At 44.1% G+C, this 19,730-nt stretch overlaps 1 protein-coding gene across 3 annotated transcripts; it reads left to right on the top strand.

Moving 5' to 3' along the window:
- Positions 1–1,535: 1,535 nt before the first annotated feature.
- On the top strand, positions 1,536–13,023 carry LOC123069038 (transcriptional corepressor LEUNIG). Of its 3 annotated transcripts, none has more exons than XM_044491777.1 (19): positions 1,536–1,717; positions 1,818–1,888; positions 2,685–2,782; positions 3,109–3,218; positions 4,249–4,629; positions 4,729–4,817; positions 6,059–6,146; positions 6,244–6,319; positions 6,991–7,040; positions 7,156–7,458; positions 9,256–9,435; positions 9,551–9,796; positions 10,035–10,155; positions 10,443–10,552; positions 10,675–10,824; positions 11,320–11,475; positions 11,650–11,766; positions 12,068–12,271; positions 12,611–13,023. In XM_044491777.1, exons 2-19 carry the CDS (start codon positions 1,857–1,859, stop codon positions 12,749–12,751), a joined length of 2,652 nt encoding a protein of 883 aa, XP_044347712.1. In that variant the 5' UTR covers positions 1,536–1,717; positions 1,818–1,856; the 3' UTR covers positions 12,752–13,023. The 3 variants fall into 3 exon arrangements, with proteins under 3 accessions (XP_044347712.1, XP_044347711.1, XP_044347710.1); XM_044491776.1 differs by having other exon boundaries at positions 2,682–2,782; XM_044491775.1 differs by having other exon boundaries at positions 2,682–2,782; positions 6,059–6,149.
- The last annotated feature ends 6,707 nt before the right edge of the window (positions 13,024–19,730 follow it).

The raw sequence follows: 19,730 nt of genomic DNA, 5'->3' as shown, positions 1-19,730 counted from the left end.
GACCCTTGGTAAAGTGGTAATGATGCTCACGTACATAGAGGCTCCTTTAGGGAGTTTGATATTTTTTTGGTGATGCAACCACCTTCGCTAAAACCTAATAAGCGGGTCATTTTTGTTGTTGTTAGTATGATATTTGTTCTTATAGCCCCTTCGCCTCACTCTAGGTGACCAGGGCTCCGTGTTTCCTGCTGGCAGTGTCACTAGTGTGTCGTCTTCCGTGGCCTTAAGGCCATGTAGGCACTATGGACCATGTCCCTTGCCGATCAGAAGGTTCCTACTTCATTTTGTGTGTTTTTTAAGTTTGGCTAGGGTTTGTGTCTTATTCAAGAATGTGAGGCAGCAATGATATTTTTGTAATTTGATTTGAGGCAATCACATAGATAACAAATTATTTTTTAGGCTAGATATTTGTGCACACTTTTAGTGAAGTTCTATAAAAAAAGGTTCAACTTCCACAAAGAGTGAAGATGCTTCTACAAGCTCGTGTGTTTCAACAAGTTTGCTCCGCTGAGACGACATCTCAGAGGAGGCAACGAGCTTTGCTCATGCCGCGCCGTTGGTGGATGCAACAAAAAGAAGACTTCGACACCCAAAGATGATTTTTTTTTCAATTTCTATAAGGGTGTTTTTGTAAGAACTTGTATTTCTTAACATATAACCTTTGACCTTTCGCAAAACCAGCAAGAATTAATGCACATATACCATCTTTATCTCTCTATAACACATCTTACGCGTCTCTTTTGATGAGAAGATATTTGAGTTGACTTCTAAATATAATGTACATTGAATCCAATCAACTTTAATAGAATTCCACGAGATATTGAATATCTCCAAAGATTGTCCTATATTTATGCACCACATTAATTTCAGTTGGTCTTATAGAGGTCGGTCGGTGGTCACCGGCGCCACTGACCTACATGTTTTAATTCAAGGGATTTAAAGACTTTTGAAGTTATATTCACCTCTGATATCAAAGATCGTCCTTGTATCTTTATGTACACCATTGATTGAGCTACTCTTATTATGGACGATCATTGGACATTATTTAGAATCCTTTGATTCGTAGGACTGAAGGACTTAGAAAACTATAATTTTTGAAGATATGAAAGATTGCCCTTATCTTTATGTATGCAATCAATTTGAGCTACTTTTTTTTGGGGGGGGGGACCGGTCATCCTTCGTGGTCTAGGGTCTCTTTTGTTCATGGAATTCAAGGACCATATAGATAGAAAAACACATAAATATAACATCATGCCTTCTGAAAGTTAAGTGAATCAAGAGAAAGAACAATTTTCAAAAAAATAAAAAACACTCTCAAAGGCCTAATTCTTTAGATTATTAATACATTCAACTACACAAATCAAACAACCCACAAAAGGAAAATTCTAAAATGGTATGAACTCTAACGAGTGATGGGGCGTGAATGACCTTATCGCAATTACATGTCTCCACGAAGGGTGAAAGTGTAAAGTGAGAAGGCAATGGGGTTTTTGGCCTAAAGCCCTCGCTCCCCTCTTCTCCTCTCCCCTGTTCATCTCTTCCTTTTTATTCCATTCCTCTGTTCCCTTCCCCTCCCCTCCCCTCCCCTCTCCTCCCCACCCCATATTAAATCACCGCGCACCTACCTTCTCTCCTCTCCAATTGATTTCTTTTTTCAAAGAAGCAACTTGCGTTTCGGCCTTGCAAGGTGGCGTCGAGGCAAGATTTGGAGCGGAATGTGAGCGGTCAAATCTTTCTTTTCTCTTCGCCGCCTTGTGCTCTGTGCTGCGTTCTTGTTCCTTTGGCAGTTCTTGAGGCGCTGTTACCGTGTCGTGCAGTGTGGCCGCGAGGAGGAGGAGGGGGACGAGGCGGCAGCCATGGCGCAGGATTCGTGGGACGCAGACAAGATGTGAGTTTCGTTCCTCTCTCTGCGCCGCCTCCGGGTTTATTTCAGTGAGCAGATTGCTTTTGGCAGGGAAACATGCTGCCACTTTTTTTTTTAATCTTCACACATTCTCTCTCGATGTATTCGAGATGAGGGTTTCTTCGCGTTTCTTGAAATTTCTTCGTTTCTGTGTGCCTCCCCCACCGTTGATTTCCTTTCGCAGGTTGGTTTCTTCGCCGTCCGTTCCACGCCATTCTTTCTTGTGATTTTTTTTTTGTTGACAACGGCGCCTCTTTCTTCCCTTGGTATTAGTATCAGATTATCCGCTGAAAAACAAATGCCCTGCATTATTCGTTCAAGAACAAACGCTTTATTATCCGATGAAATTTCTATTTTCCCGTTCTGCACATTTCCCTCTTCTTTTGCAAAAGTTGCCACCTTTTATCTTCTTTCTATGTTTTCTTTTTCTGCCCTTCTTTTTTCTTCCCGGTAATAGGTCTGTTCCTTGCGTGTCTGCCTTTGCTGCTGCCTGCAATGCAGCTGCCTATTGGTTTCCAGAGAGTTTAATGCATCTTTACCACAGTGCTTAAATGCACATTTTATCTCTATCTTTTCCTCTTCCGTTTTTTTTTGCTTCCATCTCCTGTTGTTTCCAGTGCCTGTAGCTTCCTTGTTGGGGTTTTTTTCTGGAGTAAATTTTGCATAAGAGGAGATTTTCTTTAGGTTCTTTCGTGCCTTTTTCTAATTATTATTAACCTTGATGATGTACTGATCTGTGGTATGAACCTAATGTTTGCCATGTGTATCGCTGGCGAAGCAGCTTGGATGTGTACATCCATGACTACCTGGTGAAGCGGAACTTGCAGAACACTGCAAAGGCGTTCCAGGCCGAATCCAATCTCTCTCCAGATCCTGTTGGTGAGTGCCACAACGCGATGTGTATCACGATCAAAGCACTTGCTGCCAGGAAGGCTCCATTTTAGTTTCCAAGCTCCATTTTTCTGCATTAGGACCAATATTTTGATTCCTCGAGGTATTATTGTTAGGTAGACAGTGCCTTTGTTGTCAGGTAGGCAGTGCTTGTGCGACAGAGATGCATGACTAGAAGCAAATATGCATGCAACTGTTCCAAACATTGTATTGTCTTAGTCTGATTTTACCTATGCAAATGTCTGATCTCTGCTTTCTGAAGAATGAAACTTAATTTTACTGCACTGACATGTGTCACTTTAATTTTGCAATAGCAATTGACGCCCCAGGGGGTTTCCTCTTCGAGTGGTGGTCGGTCTTCTGGGACATCTTCATTTCAAGGACCAACGACAAGCATTCCGATGTTGCTACTTCGTACATTGAGGTTCTTATATGACGCACTGCCTCTGCACATGCATATCAATTTACTTGTGCTGCTGCGGTTAAATGACACAACTTTACAGTAACCATGTAAATGTTTCATTACATTAGTGATACCCACCACTTGCTGCTGATAGGAGTATATTCTCATCATAAAGCATACTAAAATTTCCACATGAATAGTAGGGGCAAAATCCAAGAAACTTTAATTTTACTGTTGAAAGAAGGAAAAAAAAACCTAATCCATCTACCTTGGTTAAATCTTTATGGTTCATTCATGTTTATTTCATTTTTTTGTTGCACAATTAGCTAATTAAAGGATGACAGCGTAACCACACAACTATTGACGGACCTGTGACTTTGGCCAGACATCTTTTAGCATGGGTCTGCGAAAATTTGAGTTGTCTTTCCCATATATATCAACTGGATTCTGTTCAGACTGGTGGTTCATCTGTGATGTGTTTGATTCAAGCTACTTTTAAATAAAAAAAAGGGCAACCTGGTGCATGTAGCTCCCGCTTGCGCAGGGTCCAGGGAAGGGTCCGACCACTTTGGGTCTATAGTACGCAGCCTTTCCCTACATTTCTGTAAGAGGCTGTTTCCAGGACTTGAACCCATGACCTCATGGTCACAAGGCAGCAGCTTTACCACTGCGCCAAGGCTCCCCTTCATTCAAGCTACTTTTAAATATTTCAAATTAAATCTTAAGTTCATGCGCCATACCAAACACCAAAATCTATTTCCAATGGTCCAGAGCCAATTATTTTTATGTTCATTCTGTGTATAAAAGTATAAAACAATAAGTTGTGTTAGTTTAGCGCTTGATAGTAGCTAAGCTCGCATTTATCCATTAGGCTTTTGTTTCTGAGTAGTCAATACCTGTATATTTTTTGTAGCTACCACCTGCCTCCTGCTCTGGAATTGCTTGCCACTGCTAGCTATTATAGTGTGATAATCTTGCATGATCATGAAGTATCTTTTCCATGTGTTTGCATGGTCTTGTTCCCGTATATGACTATAATTTTGTGTCCCAGACACAGTCGATTAAAGCTCGAGAGCAGCAGTCATCATTGCAGCAACAGCAGCAACATCCTCATTCCCAGCAGTCAGCACAGCAGATCCAAATGCAGCAACTCATGCTACAGAGGCAGCAGCAGGAGCAACAACAGGAGCAGACCCAACAACAGCAACAACATCCTCAGCAGCAGCAGCAGCAGCAGCAACGTCGCCAGCAGAAGCAACAGCAGCGTAACGAGAGCAGTTATTTGCCCACAAGTCCTCAGAATGGTTCAGTATCTGCTGATCCTCCAACACAACTAAATACTGTAACAACAAGTTCTTTGTCTGCAAAGGCGTATGAAGAGAGAATGAAGATTTCTGCGCAGAGGGACACATTGGATGAGGCATCAGTAAAGGTAATTCCCAAGTGGCAGTATGTACTGTTGCTTACCCCCTCAAATATTTTTGATATAAAATGATATACATTAATATTTCCATACTAACCTGCACTGCAGCAAAGGTTCAATGAAAACGTTGGGCAGCTTCTGGAATCAAATCCTGCATCTTTGCTGAAGTCCGCAGCATTATCAGCTCAGGCTTCCGGGTATAAACTACAAACTATTTAGTAATGCTTGTTATAGTATTGTATTTACTTGGGGGAGTTTTGTAACACAGACAACTCATGGTCCCGTGACATCATCTATTTTTGTACAGTTGGTAAATGTAAAAAAAAACCCGAAGTTCCAGTTCTGTTGCTTTTTGTCTTATCCCATCAATTAGAGTCTGAGCTGAATTCTCAATTCTATTTTTACTTGCTCATTTTGTACCTTTCTAGTTCCTATGGAACTCTAGTTGTAGGTTCATGAATCATAATAGATTGTTCCTGCTGTAGTTTTGTTTGCATATTGTTCTTTCATGATGACTTGCTTGTCACAAGGGAGTGGTTTCGGAGGTATCAGAGCTACTTGGTTAAACATCCTTGATATCATGTTTTCGTGCTCAGCAACCAAAAAAGAGTTTTTAATATATTCTATAACTTCATCTTTCCCCTCTTTAGTTTAAGATTATAGGAATTCACTCTTCTAATATATTTCAACATTTCTGATTACCTTGTAGCGAATTTAGATACTATGCATCCTAAGAATATCTCGAAGATGATAATTCAATCTATTCTGGTTAACTGGAAATGCAATCTATTCTATCCATAGTGGTTTTTGGAGTTCAGTTTGAACATCTGAATGCATAAATGCCCATTACAGCTTTTACGCGCTGATCTCAGGACAGAAGAAAATCTATTTGATTGATCCATTAGCATGTTGTCCAGTATTCATTGAGACTATTGTTTTGTTGTAATGAATTATGCAAAGTCATGGGATGCATTTACAAGGTCCATAAGGACCAGTTGCAGCAAACATGTTAGTGAAAAGCATTTCTGTCTGCTGATTGTATGGATGCTGTTATGATGTTTCTGTCTTTAATTTTCAATTACAAGGACATTTCTGTTATGGGTTTCATATCTAAGGGTTGTGATAGGCTTGGCGAGCCAACGTAAAAACTAGCCAGTCTTTTGGGTATGAAACCCATTTGGGAGAGAGTAGTACTAGGATGGGTGACCTCCTGGGAAGTCCTCGTGAAAGGGTTTCATATCTAGCCTACCCCAACTTGTTTGGGATAAAAGGCTTTGTAAGTGTAAGTGTAAGTGAAGGACATTTCTGTTATGTGCATGTATGTTTGATATTATCGCTTTGCTGTTTATATGATTGTTATTAGGGCGCAAATGTTTGGTTTATGGTTTTAGGTAGTTCGTGCATGTCTTAACCAGATTGCTGTTCTTACAACCGTTAGGCAAATATTTCAAGGATCAGCTGGTGGAGTGTCAGGTACTTTGCAACAAGCTCAGGCCAGGAACCTACAGCTTCAGGGATCAACACAGGTAGTCTGTACATGTCTTAACTGGGTTGCTGTTTATTTAAGATATTGTGTTCACTTATGTGCCAGTATATATAAGTTGGTAAGTCTAATTGTACCAGGAAATCAAGGCAGATTCAAATGCCACTCTAAATCTTAGGGCTGCAGGAGCAGACGGATCATTACTTGGAGTACCAGGTTTTTGCCATTGAACTCTAATATAAATTGATGTTTCTGCTTCCATTCCTGCTTTCATGTGGTTTTCACATCTATATATCCGTAGTCTATTGAACCTGAAAACATATTTTCTATTTTGTAGTAGTATTTAATCATTGATGTTGCAAACAGCTTTCTTTTATCTTGTGTAGAACTTGTATAGATCATTAGGCGTAGATTCGAATATATACAAAAAATGTTATGTCTGTTTAACAGATACAACTTAAAGGTGGTAGGATTTACAAAGAGTACAAACATGCAACTCTGTTTTCATATATAAATGCACCAATCATTATGCAGAACACATGTATCTAATATTGTGGTCTTCTATGCATTGAGACGTTAATATTTGTTGTTTTAATTTGTGTACGGTCAGTGATCTACAGTGTAGGTATGATGTAGGCCTATTCTCTAGTCTCTAGAAGGGAGATTATGTTTCTTAATGCAAAAATGAAAATCTCTGTTATTTTAGTTTTGAGGAATAATTAGGCTGCACAGCTGTCGTTACCACACATATTCTCCATCTTTTTGTTCATGTAGCCTCATGGTTGCTTTTGTGCCTGACTGCTGCAATTTGAGACTCTGACTGCTTGTTAGATGTATCGTTCATTCACATACTGATTGTTATAGTTTAATACTCTGCTGTCTGGCAGGCACTAATCCAGCAGGGCACAATATGACCTTGAAAGGGTGGCCTCTCACGGTTAGTTTTTCACTTGATTAAATCTCTGTCATCTAAATTGTAAATTTGCAGCAAGTAGGATTTCTACATATTTTATGTTCTCACGACATATTTCAATTTGGTCACAACTGTTCAGGGTTTAGATCAGTTTCGATCTGGATTTCTCCAACAGAAATCTTTTATGCAGAATCCCCAAGCATTGCAACATCTTCAGTTTCTCACTCAACAGCAGCAACAGCAGCAACAGCTGCTGCTTCAAGCACAACAAAATATTACATCTTCATCTGGAGAGATGGATGCCCGAAGGCTTCGGGTGCTTTTGAGCAGTCGAAGGGATGGTCAGTCAAACGCATTCACAGATATTATTCCTAGTGTGGGGCCTTCACTGCAGAACATGTATTCACATGTGCAGCCAATGGAGACAGATATGCTGATGAAGGTAAGTTCGACGTACCATTTATGTTATACTTTTACTGTGGCTTTATGCATGTAGTCTCACGCCTTGTTTCTTTTCTTTTGTGTCTCCCCATTGGTTCCTGCCACAATACAAATACTGAATTTTGGTCACTGAGCAATCATTCTTTTTAACGGGATCACTCATCGGATTTATTTAAACCTGCCATAAGAAAATATGCCATGTTGACAACTTGGCATTCTGCAGTATCAATTTTCTTAGGAGATAAGTATGTATTACCCTCCTGAGCTTCGTGCCGAATTTGAAGTTCACCCCTGAATTATGCTCAGTGAGCTATCATCGAACTTTATTTAAATTTATCATAAGAAAACCATCCTAGGGTAGTTTACCTCTTGCTTCTTGTTTGTGTGGATGAGATGGCTAGCCTACTCTCCAGCTCCAGGCTGTTTCTGATGTCAGTGGTGATCCATTGACCAACCCAAGCGCCCCCCCCCCCCCCCCCCCCCCCCCCAAGTGGCAGATTCGATCCACAAGGCCCGTCCCAGTGGGCCTCTGCTAGTCTACAAGCGGCACTTTGCCAAGCCCAGAGTCAGTGTGTTCAAACCGACCTCTGCCTCGCCAGTCAAGAGCTGACTCTTCAAGAGTGGGCAATCTCCTGCCAAAACCTATTTCTAGCTTGATTATAAAATATTGAGCAGAGAAGTTTTCAATTAGCAATCACCCCCAGAACTCCCCATCGACATCCATCAAAAGCTTGGCAACTTATTGTTGCAGCGTGCCACCTGAGGAGGCTGCTGCCGTGACCAGTGAAGACGTTCACTAATCTGCAGCTCCTGGGGTCTCTTTGACCCGACATCTAAGCTTTGTTTGTTTCTGCATTTGACATGTAGTGTCATAATTTGTTATAACTAACTGTTGAGCTGGTTTGCTGTCTTTATGTCATTGCCAAACCTTGCCTATCATTTCAATGGACTCCTTCCCTCTTTGCCGGCACCCACCTTCAGGACTGCCCACCTTAGAGCATAGTGTGCTACCTCCAGCTTCTTTCAATCTACCTAACCTACCATGGATACCACAAACTGGAGATGGAATTTTCTGAACTGGAACATTAGAGGTCTTAGCTCTGACATCAAAGGAAATGTTGTTACAAAAAATAAATAGAGGAAAGCGGCTACATGCTATTTGCATACACAAAGATATACTGTTTGGATCTCTGACATTAGCACATGAAGGCTCAATTCATTCCTTGGTTAAAAATATCTTTTGCATTCCTATAGTTCAACAATGAATTGCCTTATCCAAACACTTCCTTTTGTAGCTTCAAATCTCAATGTGCTTGGCCTCCGTATTAGAATCACTTTAAACCTGTACAACTTAGTGCACCTCCATTCAAAATAAATACAAATTCAAATCGCGAACAATAATCATCTTTGAGAGTAGAAGTTCGCGTCGGTGGAGCTACTTACCACGAGTTCATCCTGACCTTAATAGAGTAAGAACACATCCTTATTGTTTTCAAGTACTTAATATATTCTTAACAGCTGTCCAGTAGCACTTACCATCAGCTCTTTGTCAGTCTGGAAGTTTGCATGATCACATGATCATCTAGCTAACACATCCTTATTGTTTTCAAGGACTTAATGATATTCTTAGCAGCTATCCAGTACCACTTACCATGAGCTCTTTGTCAGTCCGGAAGTTTGCATGATCACATGATCATCTAGCTGTTACGTTATGCTTGCTCAGATATACCCTAGCGCTACCATTTACGGTGTTTTGTATCTTAATAGAAACCCTCACCACTTCCCCTCTTTGTAGTAGAAGATAGCTGCTTTACAACAGCAACGGCAAAGCAGCAATCAGCAACAGCTCCTTCAACAATCATTACTGAGTCAGCTACCACAAAGCTCAAATCACTTCTCAGGCCATCATGAAAAAATGGTGCCTGGGAGTGTTTCTATGGATGGAAGCTTGTGCTATTCCTTTCGTGGAAATGAACAGGTTTTACTCTGTTCTGCATGATCCAACTTTATCATCTTAACATCTTAATTGCGTTTTGTTGAATCTTCGAGTTTCCATAAGTTTGTAAACCCCAAACTCTGATATGGTTTTGCAGGTTTCCAAGAATCAAAATGGGCGAAAACGCAAACAACCTATCTCGTCATCCGGTCCAGCTAACAGCTCTGGTACTATGAATACTACTGGCCCCTGCCCCAGCTCAGCACCCTCAACTCCTTCCACAGATACTCCAGGAGACACCATATCAATGCCACCGATGCACCACAATGCTAGTATATCGAAGGCCTTAGTTGTTTTTGGTGCTGATGCCCCAGGCACGAGGGAATCGCCAACAAACCAGATTGTATGTTATTGTTTACTACTCCCTCCATTCGGAATTACTCGTCCAAGAAATGAATGTATCTAGATGTATTTTAGTTGTAGATACATCCATTTTTGTGACAAGTAAATCCGAACGGAGGTAGTAGTACTTTGGAAGTATTTGGACGCACAACTACTATTATTAGCCCATCTCTGTTATATTGGTTGATCCTTTTGTGCCTTGTTTATTGCTTGATCCTTTTGTGCCCTGACTTCTGTAGGCTGACATGGATCGCTTGGTGGAGGATGACAGCTTGGGAGATAACGTGGACTCGTTCTTGTCACATGATGATGCTGCAGGTCCAAGTGATGCCCGCAGCCGTTGTATGGCTTCTTCTAAAGGTGCGATTCTTTGGTCTAGCAGTTTAGTACCAAAGGCTTACACCAATTATTGGCACTGGTTCCCTGGGTTACCAGTGTAGTATCCACAGGTCCCAATCGGGTAAACTGAACTAGGTTGTGGTTAGCATGGAAACCGTGAGGTGTACAGACCCTGGTCCCTTTTTTAGTGAAAACCTAACAGGTGTCGAAGTAGTATGCTGGTTCATTGGGTTATATTTACATTGTTTACTTGAAAGTTGTATCATAAGTTTGTTTCATATTTAACCTTTTGTGTATGTTTTACACAGGATTCGCCTTCCGAGAGATTTCTTCAGCTCGAGCAAGCACCAACAAGGTTGTATGTTGTCACTTCTCATCAGATGGAAATCTACTTGCTACTGGGGGTCATGATAAGAAGGTAAACATGCATGTTCATACTAACCAGGCTGCTCAGTCGAAGGGATATTGTCTGAGTTCTGGAGATTTGCATCCAAAATTGGTGTTGAAACTGAAATGTACAACTGTTATGTTTCAATGCAGGTGGTATTGTGGAATGCTGAAACTTTAAAACAAAAGGCAGTATTGGAGGAGCATTCTCTTCTGATAACCGATGTACGGTTCGGCCCAAGCATCCCACGTATTGCTACATCATCATTTGACAAAACTGTCAGGGTCTGGGATGTCGACAATGTAAGTAAGCCTGTGCGGTTTGTCAACGCTCCAACTTTTGCTTACCCATCTGCTTCCTTGTGATTTGCCTATCTTACATTGCACAACTCTGTCAAGTAACATCGAATGATAATATCAAATTGCTATTTTTTATTCGTAACTCAGATGTTAATGCCATCGCAGTTACCTTTTATGCTGAAACTGGAAAGCCTAGTTAATTAGGCTGTGAAACTCACAAAAGAGAGCAGTTTAAGCAATGTCCATGGCAAGGCTACCTGTCATGAAAGGTCCCACCACCCCCAACATCAGTTCTGAGATTCCTTCACACGGCACAAATTCTTCGTCTAGGAATTGTTTCTTATTTGTTCTGGGGTGTATGTATGATGGTTCTAATTTGATTTGGATGCTTGGGAGATGTCTATCCTTGTTTTCTTAAGAGTTACAAATGCAGCAAAGTTATATGTTTTACTATATAAACATGCCATTAACATTCGGCTCCTGCAATGTTTTTTCCAGCAAGATGATACAGTCCATACGTTTACTGGGCACTCAGCATCTGTTATGTCGGTGGATTTTCACCCAAACAAGGATGACCTCATTTGTTCTTGTGATGGGAATGGTGAGATTCGGCTCTGGAGTATCAGCAACGGAAGGGCTGTCCGAAATTTCAAGGTTACTAAACTTTGCTTACTGAGCATTCTGTTGATCTCTAGTAGCTTTGCTTTGTCCATACAATTTTGTTCTGAAAGTAGCGAGATGCCACCGGCACAAGCAGCAGATGGTTTTAAATGAGATCACTTGCAGATCATCTGTTTGTTGATTTATTTACTTGTAATGCCTGTGTAGGGAGGTTCAAGCCAGCTGAGATTTCAGCCACGTCTTGGTGGATTTCTTGCAGCAGCTTCAGAGAATGTTGTATCTATACTGGATGTGGAAACACAAGCTTGTGTTAGGATATTTGAGGTTTGTATTGGATGGCCCTAACCTCTATATTTCTACATCACAACTGGATGCAGATAATCTGCTTATGTTTAGTTCACTAAGTGGCATCAGGATGTAATCTCGGTGTCTACTTCCTTGTTTAATTGTTTACTCAACCTTTTGAGATTCACTTGCATTTATGACAAATTGGTCTTGCCTGAGTATTCTCTCAAGTGCTCAGGTTGCTGCTGTAATAAGAATTTACTTGTCTAGTAATTGAAAATTCCCTAGGTCATGAGTCATGACAAATGAAAACTTCAACCCTATCTTGGTAATTTTGCAGGGTCACACAGAGCACGTTGATTCACTTTGTTGGAGCCCCACTGGTGACTATGTTGTCTCTACCAGTGAAGACACGGTAAAAGTATGGTCTGTGAATTCTGGGAATGAGAACTGCGTGCAAGAGCTCAACAGCACCGGGAGCAAGTTTCATGCATGCGCTTTCCACCCTAAGTATCCATCTTTGCTCATCATTGGTTGCTACCAGGCAAGTGTTTTTAGCGCGTAACAGCGTTTTACGGCCATGACACGTCTGAAAGTAAATTGCAAAGGACTATAAAATGTGATTGCAAATGAAATGATCTCAACTAAAATTTTAGCTTGCGTTGGAAATTCTCATCCTTTTAATACAAGCATGACCTAGAATTTCAACTGCAATTTTAGCTTCAAATGTAGTTGCAAATGAAATGTTCTCAACTACAATTGGATACTATTATTTTAATGTCTATAAGAATAGACATGATCACTGGATAGACAGGATCGTTAATTTTCCCCCCTAAGATATTCACGCTGTTGACTTACAAGTGTTTGGTGTCCAACACTGCAGTCTCTGGAGCTGTGGGACATGGTGGAGAACAGGAGCATGACCGTCGCGGCGCACGACGGCCTCATCTCTGCCTTGGCCTCCTCAAGCTCCGGCCTGGTGGCTTCAGTGAGCCATGACAAGCACGTGAAGCTGTGGAAATGAACCGTCCCACCGCCGCTTGCTCTGAACCGTAACCGTGGTGGATGAGCGAGCGCCTTTTGCCGCACCGCACCGAACCAATCTGCCGTGCCGGTGCTGGAGACGACTCTAGATAGCATAATAGCCCCCCTAGTTATGCGGCATATGACGCTAGACTGAATATATATGGTTGGTTGGAAGTACAAGCTTTACCCTGGGACCGTGGGAGGGTGGATTGATTGCCTTTTTGTATAGAACATCAGCAGCTAAATATATCTATCTGAGTTTGGACACCATCTCTGGTCTCTGAAATGGTTGTGCTCTGAAAGTGCTGCTGCTCCGAATGATGGATGAGGATTACGTGATCGAGTTTCGTGGCTAGTTGATTTTACTGTAGGTAAGTACTATATGTGGCCGCCGGTGGCGGCCGGGAGGCTCCGAGATCCCATCGCCGCTGGTCTCCACCTCTCCTCCTCCTTCCTTGCCGCTGCCCAAGGGCACGGCCAGGCGAAGCCTTGCCGTTGCTGGTTGCGGCGGAGACTTGTGGTCCTCCCGCTCGTGTGGGGCTGGCGCGGGCCGGCGCCCCCGGTCCGGAGCGTGGCGTCGGGCCGGACGCCACGACGGGTGGTGGCGGCGCTTCGGCGGTTCTCTTCCTCGCGGCAGGAGGCTTCATGGTTTGGTGTGTCGCGGTCGCCAGGGACGGCGGCGGCGTGACCAGATGGGTTTGCAACGGCACGGTCGGATCTTGGTTCAGGCGTGGGCCTTGGTTACTGGATTGCCGTCGATGATGGTGGGTGCGGCTCGTCTGCAGCTGGGCGGATCCGCAGAGATTCTTCCCTTGTCTGGTCCTTACAACACGGGCAACTCCGGGGGAAACCCTAGATCTCCTTGCGATCAAGCGATGCCGGTGCTTTTGCATTGTAACCCCTCTTCTGGGCATCGTTTTGGAGCTTACTCCGGTTGAAGGGATCAGCGACGCTGGCGGCGCACGTCTGGTGGAGCAACTGTCGATGAAAATAGCGCCGACTACGGTCATGGCGGACGATGGCGACGTCTTAGATGCCGCTCCTTTGTCGAGGCATCGTCGTTGCAGTTTGCTTCATCAGGCTCGGGATGCTTCGGGGGAAACCCTAGATCTGGGTCTCCCGGATCGGACGATGATGGCGTTCTTAGTAGCGCTTTCCCTCACGAGGGCATCGTTTTGGAGCAAATGATGGCTGAAGGTGACAAGAGTAGGAGCGATGCTTCATCACACACATTGATGGTGTCGGATCTCGATGGCACGACGCTATAGAGATTAGGCGTCTGATGTGCGATGATGGACTCGCGCAGGAGGTCGACGCTGTCTGGCGTCGTGGTGGCGCCGGCGGCAGCTAGACCGAGCAAGGTTCACGCAACAGTACAACTCTGAAGATGGATTGGTGGCAGGTGGCTGCGGCGGCTTCATACTCGACAGACATCCTGGTTGAGGAGCACGCCGGACTGGTGGGTGCCCATACCCGGTAGGCGTCCTGGTTGGGACCTCAGGTCTTAGATGTTAGGTATGGCTGTGAGGTCTGTTTGATATTAGGCCCAAACTATCAGCATCCCTTCATCATTTGATAGGAGTAGCGACACTTTTGTTGCCTAGATGGTGGCTTCGACTTACTGTTGTATGACTTTGTAAGGTCTTATGTGAATAATTAATAAAGTGGCTGCATGCATCGTTCAGATGCAGAGGCCGGGGGGTCTCCCTCCTTTTCTAAAAACCAAGTACTATATGTGGTTTCTCGTTTGTGGTGGTGGATACGGCTGCAGTCTATGCCATGCCATCCTAGTGTGGATGCTTCAAGCCTAGAAGGGAAAAGATCTGTTGGTGTGGTACCACAACCTACACGAATAAATTGCAAAAAATTCACCACAATTGCGAGCCATAAATAAAAAAACCACCACCTTATAAAAACCATCCAGTTTCTTCTTGATAGTTTGCGAAAAACGTTGATCGCTCGATTTTTGAAGTCAACGTCGAATCATCGACGGCAGCCAGATTGGCACATCCATAACTTAACTTCCGGTCTGGGCGGGCGACGTTGAGTGAGTTCTACCCCTCCCCCTATTGCATTATCTCATTTGTTTGCTGTTAGTACAAATTGGTCCTGCTGTTAGTGCATTTTAGGAACTGGGCATTAGGTATAAGAAATTTAGGGGATTGGCGTTGTTGTTAGTGCTATTTAGGAATTATGTTTTCTCAATTAGTTCAAATTTAGGAATTAGGGCTTTGAAATTAGTTCAAATTTAGGAACTAGGGCTTTGCAATTAGTTCAAATTTAGGAACTAGGGTTTCTGAAATAGGTGCAATTTAGGAAGTAGGGTTTCTGAATTATTTTCCTTAATTTGTTTGCAGCTTGTATGATGAGATATTGGATGCTAGGTTCCATTTCCAAGGTTGTGACGATCTGAAAGGACTATGTCATTCTGATATATAACCTATGCGAATATGTTAGCTTTAATTGTGACAGAGGGATATGATCATGACTCCATGTATGATGTGAAAGAAGAGGGTGTAGGTATGGCAATTTGGCTGGGAAGGAGCTCATAAAATCAATGAAAAATGTAGAAGAAATGTTGCAGTTATATGTGGAGAAGATGTGTGTTACAATCATTGTTATGAAATGAAGAACAAAAACGAAATCAGATGTTCACTCAACATTGGAGATGGATGTGAAAAGCAAGTTTCAATTTCAGAAATTGGACAACCTCTTGTATATGAGATTGATCGGTGTATTGTATCTGAGTCATTGTAGTAAACAAGAGAGTGGTCTGCTCCTCTTGTTACAATAAACACAACACTCACAAATAGGGTATCATTTCACTCAAGAGAGCTGTAATTTGAGAAAGGGGAAGGAGATTCTAGAGGTGAATGAGATAGATGTTTTTTTAAGTGAGTTTGTTGATGATATGAGAGCAATGTATCAAGGAAGAGGTATCTGAAGAAGGGAGAATACGGAGAAGCAGTATATGGAGAAAAGAGTGACAATGCTTTCAGAAGATGATGATGGAAGTTCAGATCTGAGTATGACATGGGGAGGAAGAGGATGTAGAACTGAACCAAACAATCAAGGGTCTTAAGAGGATGAGAGGTTCTGAAGGTGATACAGAGCCAGAAGACTTCATGTGAGTCTGAGGAGGAGGAGGAGGATGGCTTTGTTCAACCAGAGCCTTTGTAGAAATTACCTGTGAGAATAGGCCCAACTACTAGATCTCATTCCAGTTCACAAAAAACACTTGAGACTGACTACTTGCCCTCATCTGATGAAAATATAAACACAATACAAGTTAAGGATTCAGATGATGAAGTGGTGTTCTTTGTTCCCTCAAGTATGATAAAGTCCAGGTCAAGGAAGAGAAAGGCCATACAATGGTATCAATTTTTTGGAAGACGTGCTTTCCTGATGTTTACCAGTTTAGAAGAGTGATGCGGAGCATCCCTCCATCATCCCCATGGACTCTACTACAACTAATCAAGCACGAGATGGACCAATGACAAGAGCACGCGCCATCGAAACCAAGGTTAATTCTTTCCTCTCCGAACTTCATTCAGATTCACATGAGAGATGGGTCCTACCTCAAATGGAAACGTTGTGCCTCTTAGGTACCAAGGAGTTTCCCATGAAGAAGGTAGGAGGGAGACCCAAACATCTACGAAGAGAGAGGAGGAAGAAGGACACACAACGCATGGAGAGTAGGAGCTCTGGACACCCCGGGTGCCCGGACCCCTACGCCCCCGGGTGCCCGGCCACCGGCTGGGAACCGACCCTGGTCACCCTGGGTGCCCGACCCCTCCAGCCTGGCGCAGCGCCGCTGCCCCGTGTGCCTGGCCTGCCTCGCTTGGGCACTGGCCCTCGCCCGCGGGTGCCCGGGCCACCACCCCTGGGTGCTTGGACCCTACACCTGTGGAGGCCCGACCTCTTTTGAACAGCCCGGGTGCCCGCCCACCTACCCCCGGGTGCCCGGACCCCTTTGCTCCGGGTGCTCGGACACGTTCGGTTTGTGCCTGCGTGCAGTAGGGTCAAAAGACCCATGAACCCCTGTTTTCCCCCATTTTCGTCCCTAGACTATAAGTACCCCTCACCTAGCTCATTTAGAGGATAACAAAGTATATGACATGATTTAGTTGAGCTTTGCTCCTTGTACCTCCTCTTGAGAGAGAGACCTCTCCCATGGAGATCAAGACCTCCTATGGAGAAGATCCCTAGTGGATTCAAGACCCCATCTAGGGATGGATCCCCATCATAGGATCATCAAGACCTCACCTCTTCTAGGAGTGGGAAGAACTTTACCTTAGTGCTTGTTTCATTTGATTGTTCATGTATTCTTGTGGATCTATGTGTTTGCTACTCTAGTGGATGTGTGATTGGGTTTGTTTGGAGTGATTTCCCTTGTGTGTTCTTGTGTTCTTGCTCCTTTCCCCCTCCAAGTGTGAAAAGATTAAACCCTAGGGTTTCACCCTACAACATCTTGGTATCATGAGCCAGGTTGATTCACATCTCAGAGTCCCTACCCCCCATTTGCTAGCTTGATCTTATTGTTTTTCGTCCTAATTTGAAAATCCCCACAAAAATAGCCCCAATTTTTTTCTTGCAATTTGTTAGATCTTGTGAGATCTTGTTGTTTTGGTCCATGGATTTGTTGTTTGGCAAGTGGATCTAGCCTCTCCCCAACCATCCCCACCCTTCCCACCATGAAATCCATCAATTTCTTCCATTTCCCAAAAATTTCTGCCCAAATTGGCCACCCCTCGGCACCCGGACTTCAACCCCCGGGCAAGTTTTGCCCAACCCCCCTAACCACCCAGGGCACCCGCACCCCTTACCCCCGGGCACCCGGACCCCCCCCCCCCAGGCCAATTTTCCGCCCAACTCGCTGACCACCCCGGGCACCCGCACCCCGTGCCCCTGGGTGCCTGCACCCCCAGAATCAGCCCACTTCCACACACACCTTTTTGGCCATAACTTTCACTCCGGGAGTCCGATTTTGACGTTCTTTAGCTCGTTGAGTAGCTATTGACATCCCCCATCCATCTAGATAGGTTCCACCACTATTTGACTCCATCAATTTTTTTGCATCTTTGCCTAGGCCATCCACCATATCATCCGCAAAACCGCCATAGCTTTCCGCAACCTAACCCATTTTGATCCATATAGCATTTGTGGTTGCTTGAGTGGTGACTTGAGTCTCCTAAGGTGTTTCGGCTACTTAGGGATGGTCGCTTCTTCATCAACCACCACCACCACTTCCGCATTTCCAACTCCGAAACCACCACCACATTTCGCTACCACCATTTGACATTTGCCTTTGGAGATTTTGAGTTTGCGTTTTTTCCGTTTCCTAGGGTGTTTCGGCTAACTAGGAATGGTTCGACATCGTCAACACCGCTGCTCAACTTGACATAGCACCTGCGGCACTAGGATTCTAAGATTTAGGAGGGGAAGGCTGAGGAGAGGGATCATATGCATTAAAGCAATCTTAAGATTCAGAAACGATCAAAATAATGGTACGGGGAGAAGAAAGAGAGGAGAGTCACGAAAATAGGGTAAACGCAAAGAGACAATGAAAAGCAATCAGAGAGGAGAGGGAAGAATGACAATGGAAATCATAAAGCTCAGTTCCTGCTCAACGCTTCTTGTCTAGCTCCAGTCTAGCACTTGTACCAGTCGCCTACCAGATCACGACTTTGCTCCAATTCTACTCTCCAATTTTGCAATTCTCTCCAACAAGGATTCGACATCCACCACCTTCACCATTTTGACAACCTAACCGTAAGCAAGAATGGTAACCTCTATATCATCTTGGTATCGTGGTATCCCATCATTGTACATACATCCCTGCCATTGCTTTCTTAACCCTTAGCCCATTTTGCGTCACTTTGCTATCGAGACTAGCCATTTGAGTATTGCCAGGCCATGCTACTTGTTCACTTTAGGGTGTGTTTGGTTGTAGTCATGGACTGGAATGGCATGGGTCCAATCCGTCACTGCGCCTCGTTCTCACGTTTAGTAGACAGGTGGAACGGTCACCACCTGGTTCCCACAGATCGAATATTCGGCCCAGATCCAGAATGGGGCGAGACCTCAAAATTGGGCGAACAACGCGGAACCGGTCTCTTTCCTCGTGCTCCCACAGCCTTATCCTCTCTCATGCGGGCTCCTCTCCCCGCCCCCGGAATACGCTGCCCATCTCTCTCCCTCCTCTCGCCTGCACCGCCGGTGAGGGAGTCCAGGATAAGGGGGTATCCGGATAGCCGGACTATATGCATCGTCCGGACTATAGAAGCGTCAAGATACAAGACTCAAGACTTTAGCTCGTGTCCGGATGGGACTCTCCTTTGCGTGGAAGACAAGCTTGGCGATCCGAGTATTATATTTCCTTCCTTGTAACCGACTCCATGTAAACCCTAGCTCTTCGGTGTCTATATAAACCGGAGAGCATGGTCCTTAGAAGGCCGATCACAATTACAATCATACCATCATAGGCTAGCTCTTAGGGTTTAGCCTCTATGATCTCGTGGTAGATCTACTCTTGTATTCCACATATCTTCAATATTAATCAAGCAGGAAGTAGGGTTTTTACCTCCATCGAGAGGGCCCGAACCTAGGTAAACATTGTGTCCCTTGCTTCTTGTTACCATCAGCCTAAGACGCACAGATCGGGACCCCCTACCCGAGATCCGCCGGTTTTGACACCGACATTGGTGCTTTCACTGAGAGTTCCTCTGTGTCGCTGCTGCAAGGGATCGGTGGCTCGTCTCGTTGTCAAGGACGATATTACTTCCGGGGGAGCGCTGGCTGTTGGCCAGACTCTCCGGCTTGGCGGCTTCATTATGACCGCCCCATCGATTGTCGCGCCGACGATGGCCTCTCGGGTCATCACGCATAACCTTCGCATTGGTTCGGAGCTTTCCGAATAGATGGATCCGATGGAGCTCTCCTCTCTTAACGAGCTCTTGGATCGCATCGCCGCCTTG

The sequence above is a fragment of the Triticum aestivum genome, chromosome 3B, assembly GCF_018294505.1.
Source record: "Triticum aestivum cultivar Chinese Spring chromosome 3B, IWGSC CS RefSeq v2.1, whole genome shotgun sequence".
Taxonomy (NCBI): Eukaryota; Viridiplantae; Streptophyta; class Magnoliopsida; order Poales; family Poaceae; genus Triticum; species Triticum aestivum.
The sequence above is the reverse complement of the archived record's forward strand: the minus strand, read 5'-3'. Positions and strand labels throughout refer to the sequence as shown.

Coding starts and splice junctions, on each gene's coding strand:
- LOC123069038 (XM_044491775.1), top strand. CDS start 1,857: ATGGCGCAGGATTCGTGGGACGCAGACAAGAT. Junction 3,219..4,248: donor TTGCTACTTCGTACATTGAG/GTTCTTATATGA, acceptor TTTGTGTCCCAG/ACACAGTCGATTAAAGCTCG. Junction 9,436..9,550: donor CCTTTCGTGGAAATGAACAG/GTTTTACTCTGT, acceptor ATGGTTTTGCAG/GTTTCCAAGAATCAAAATGG.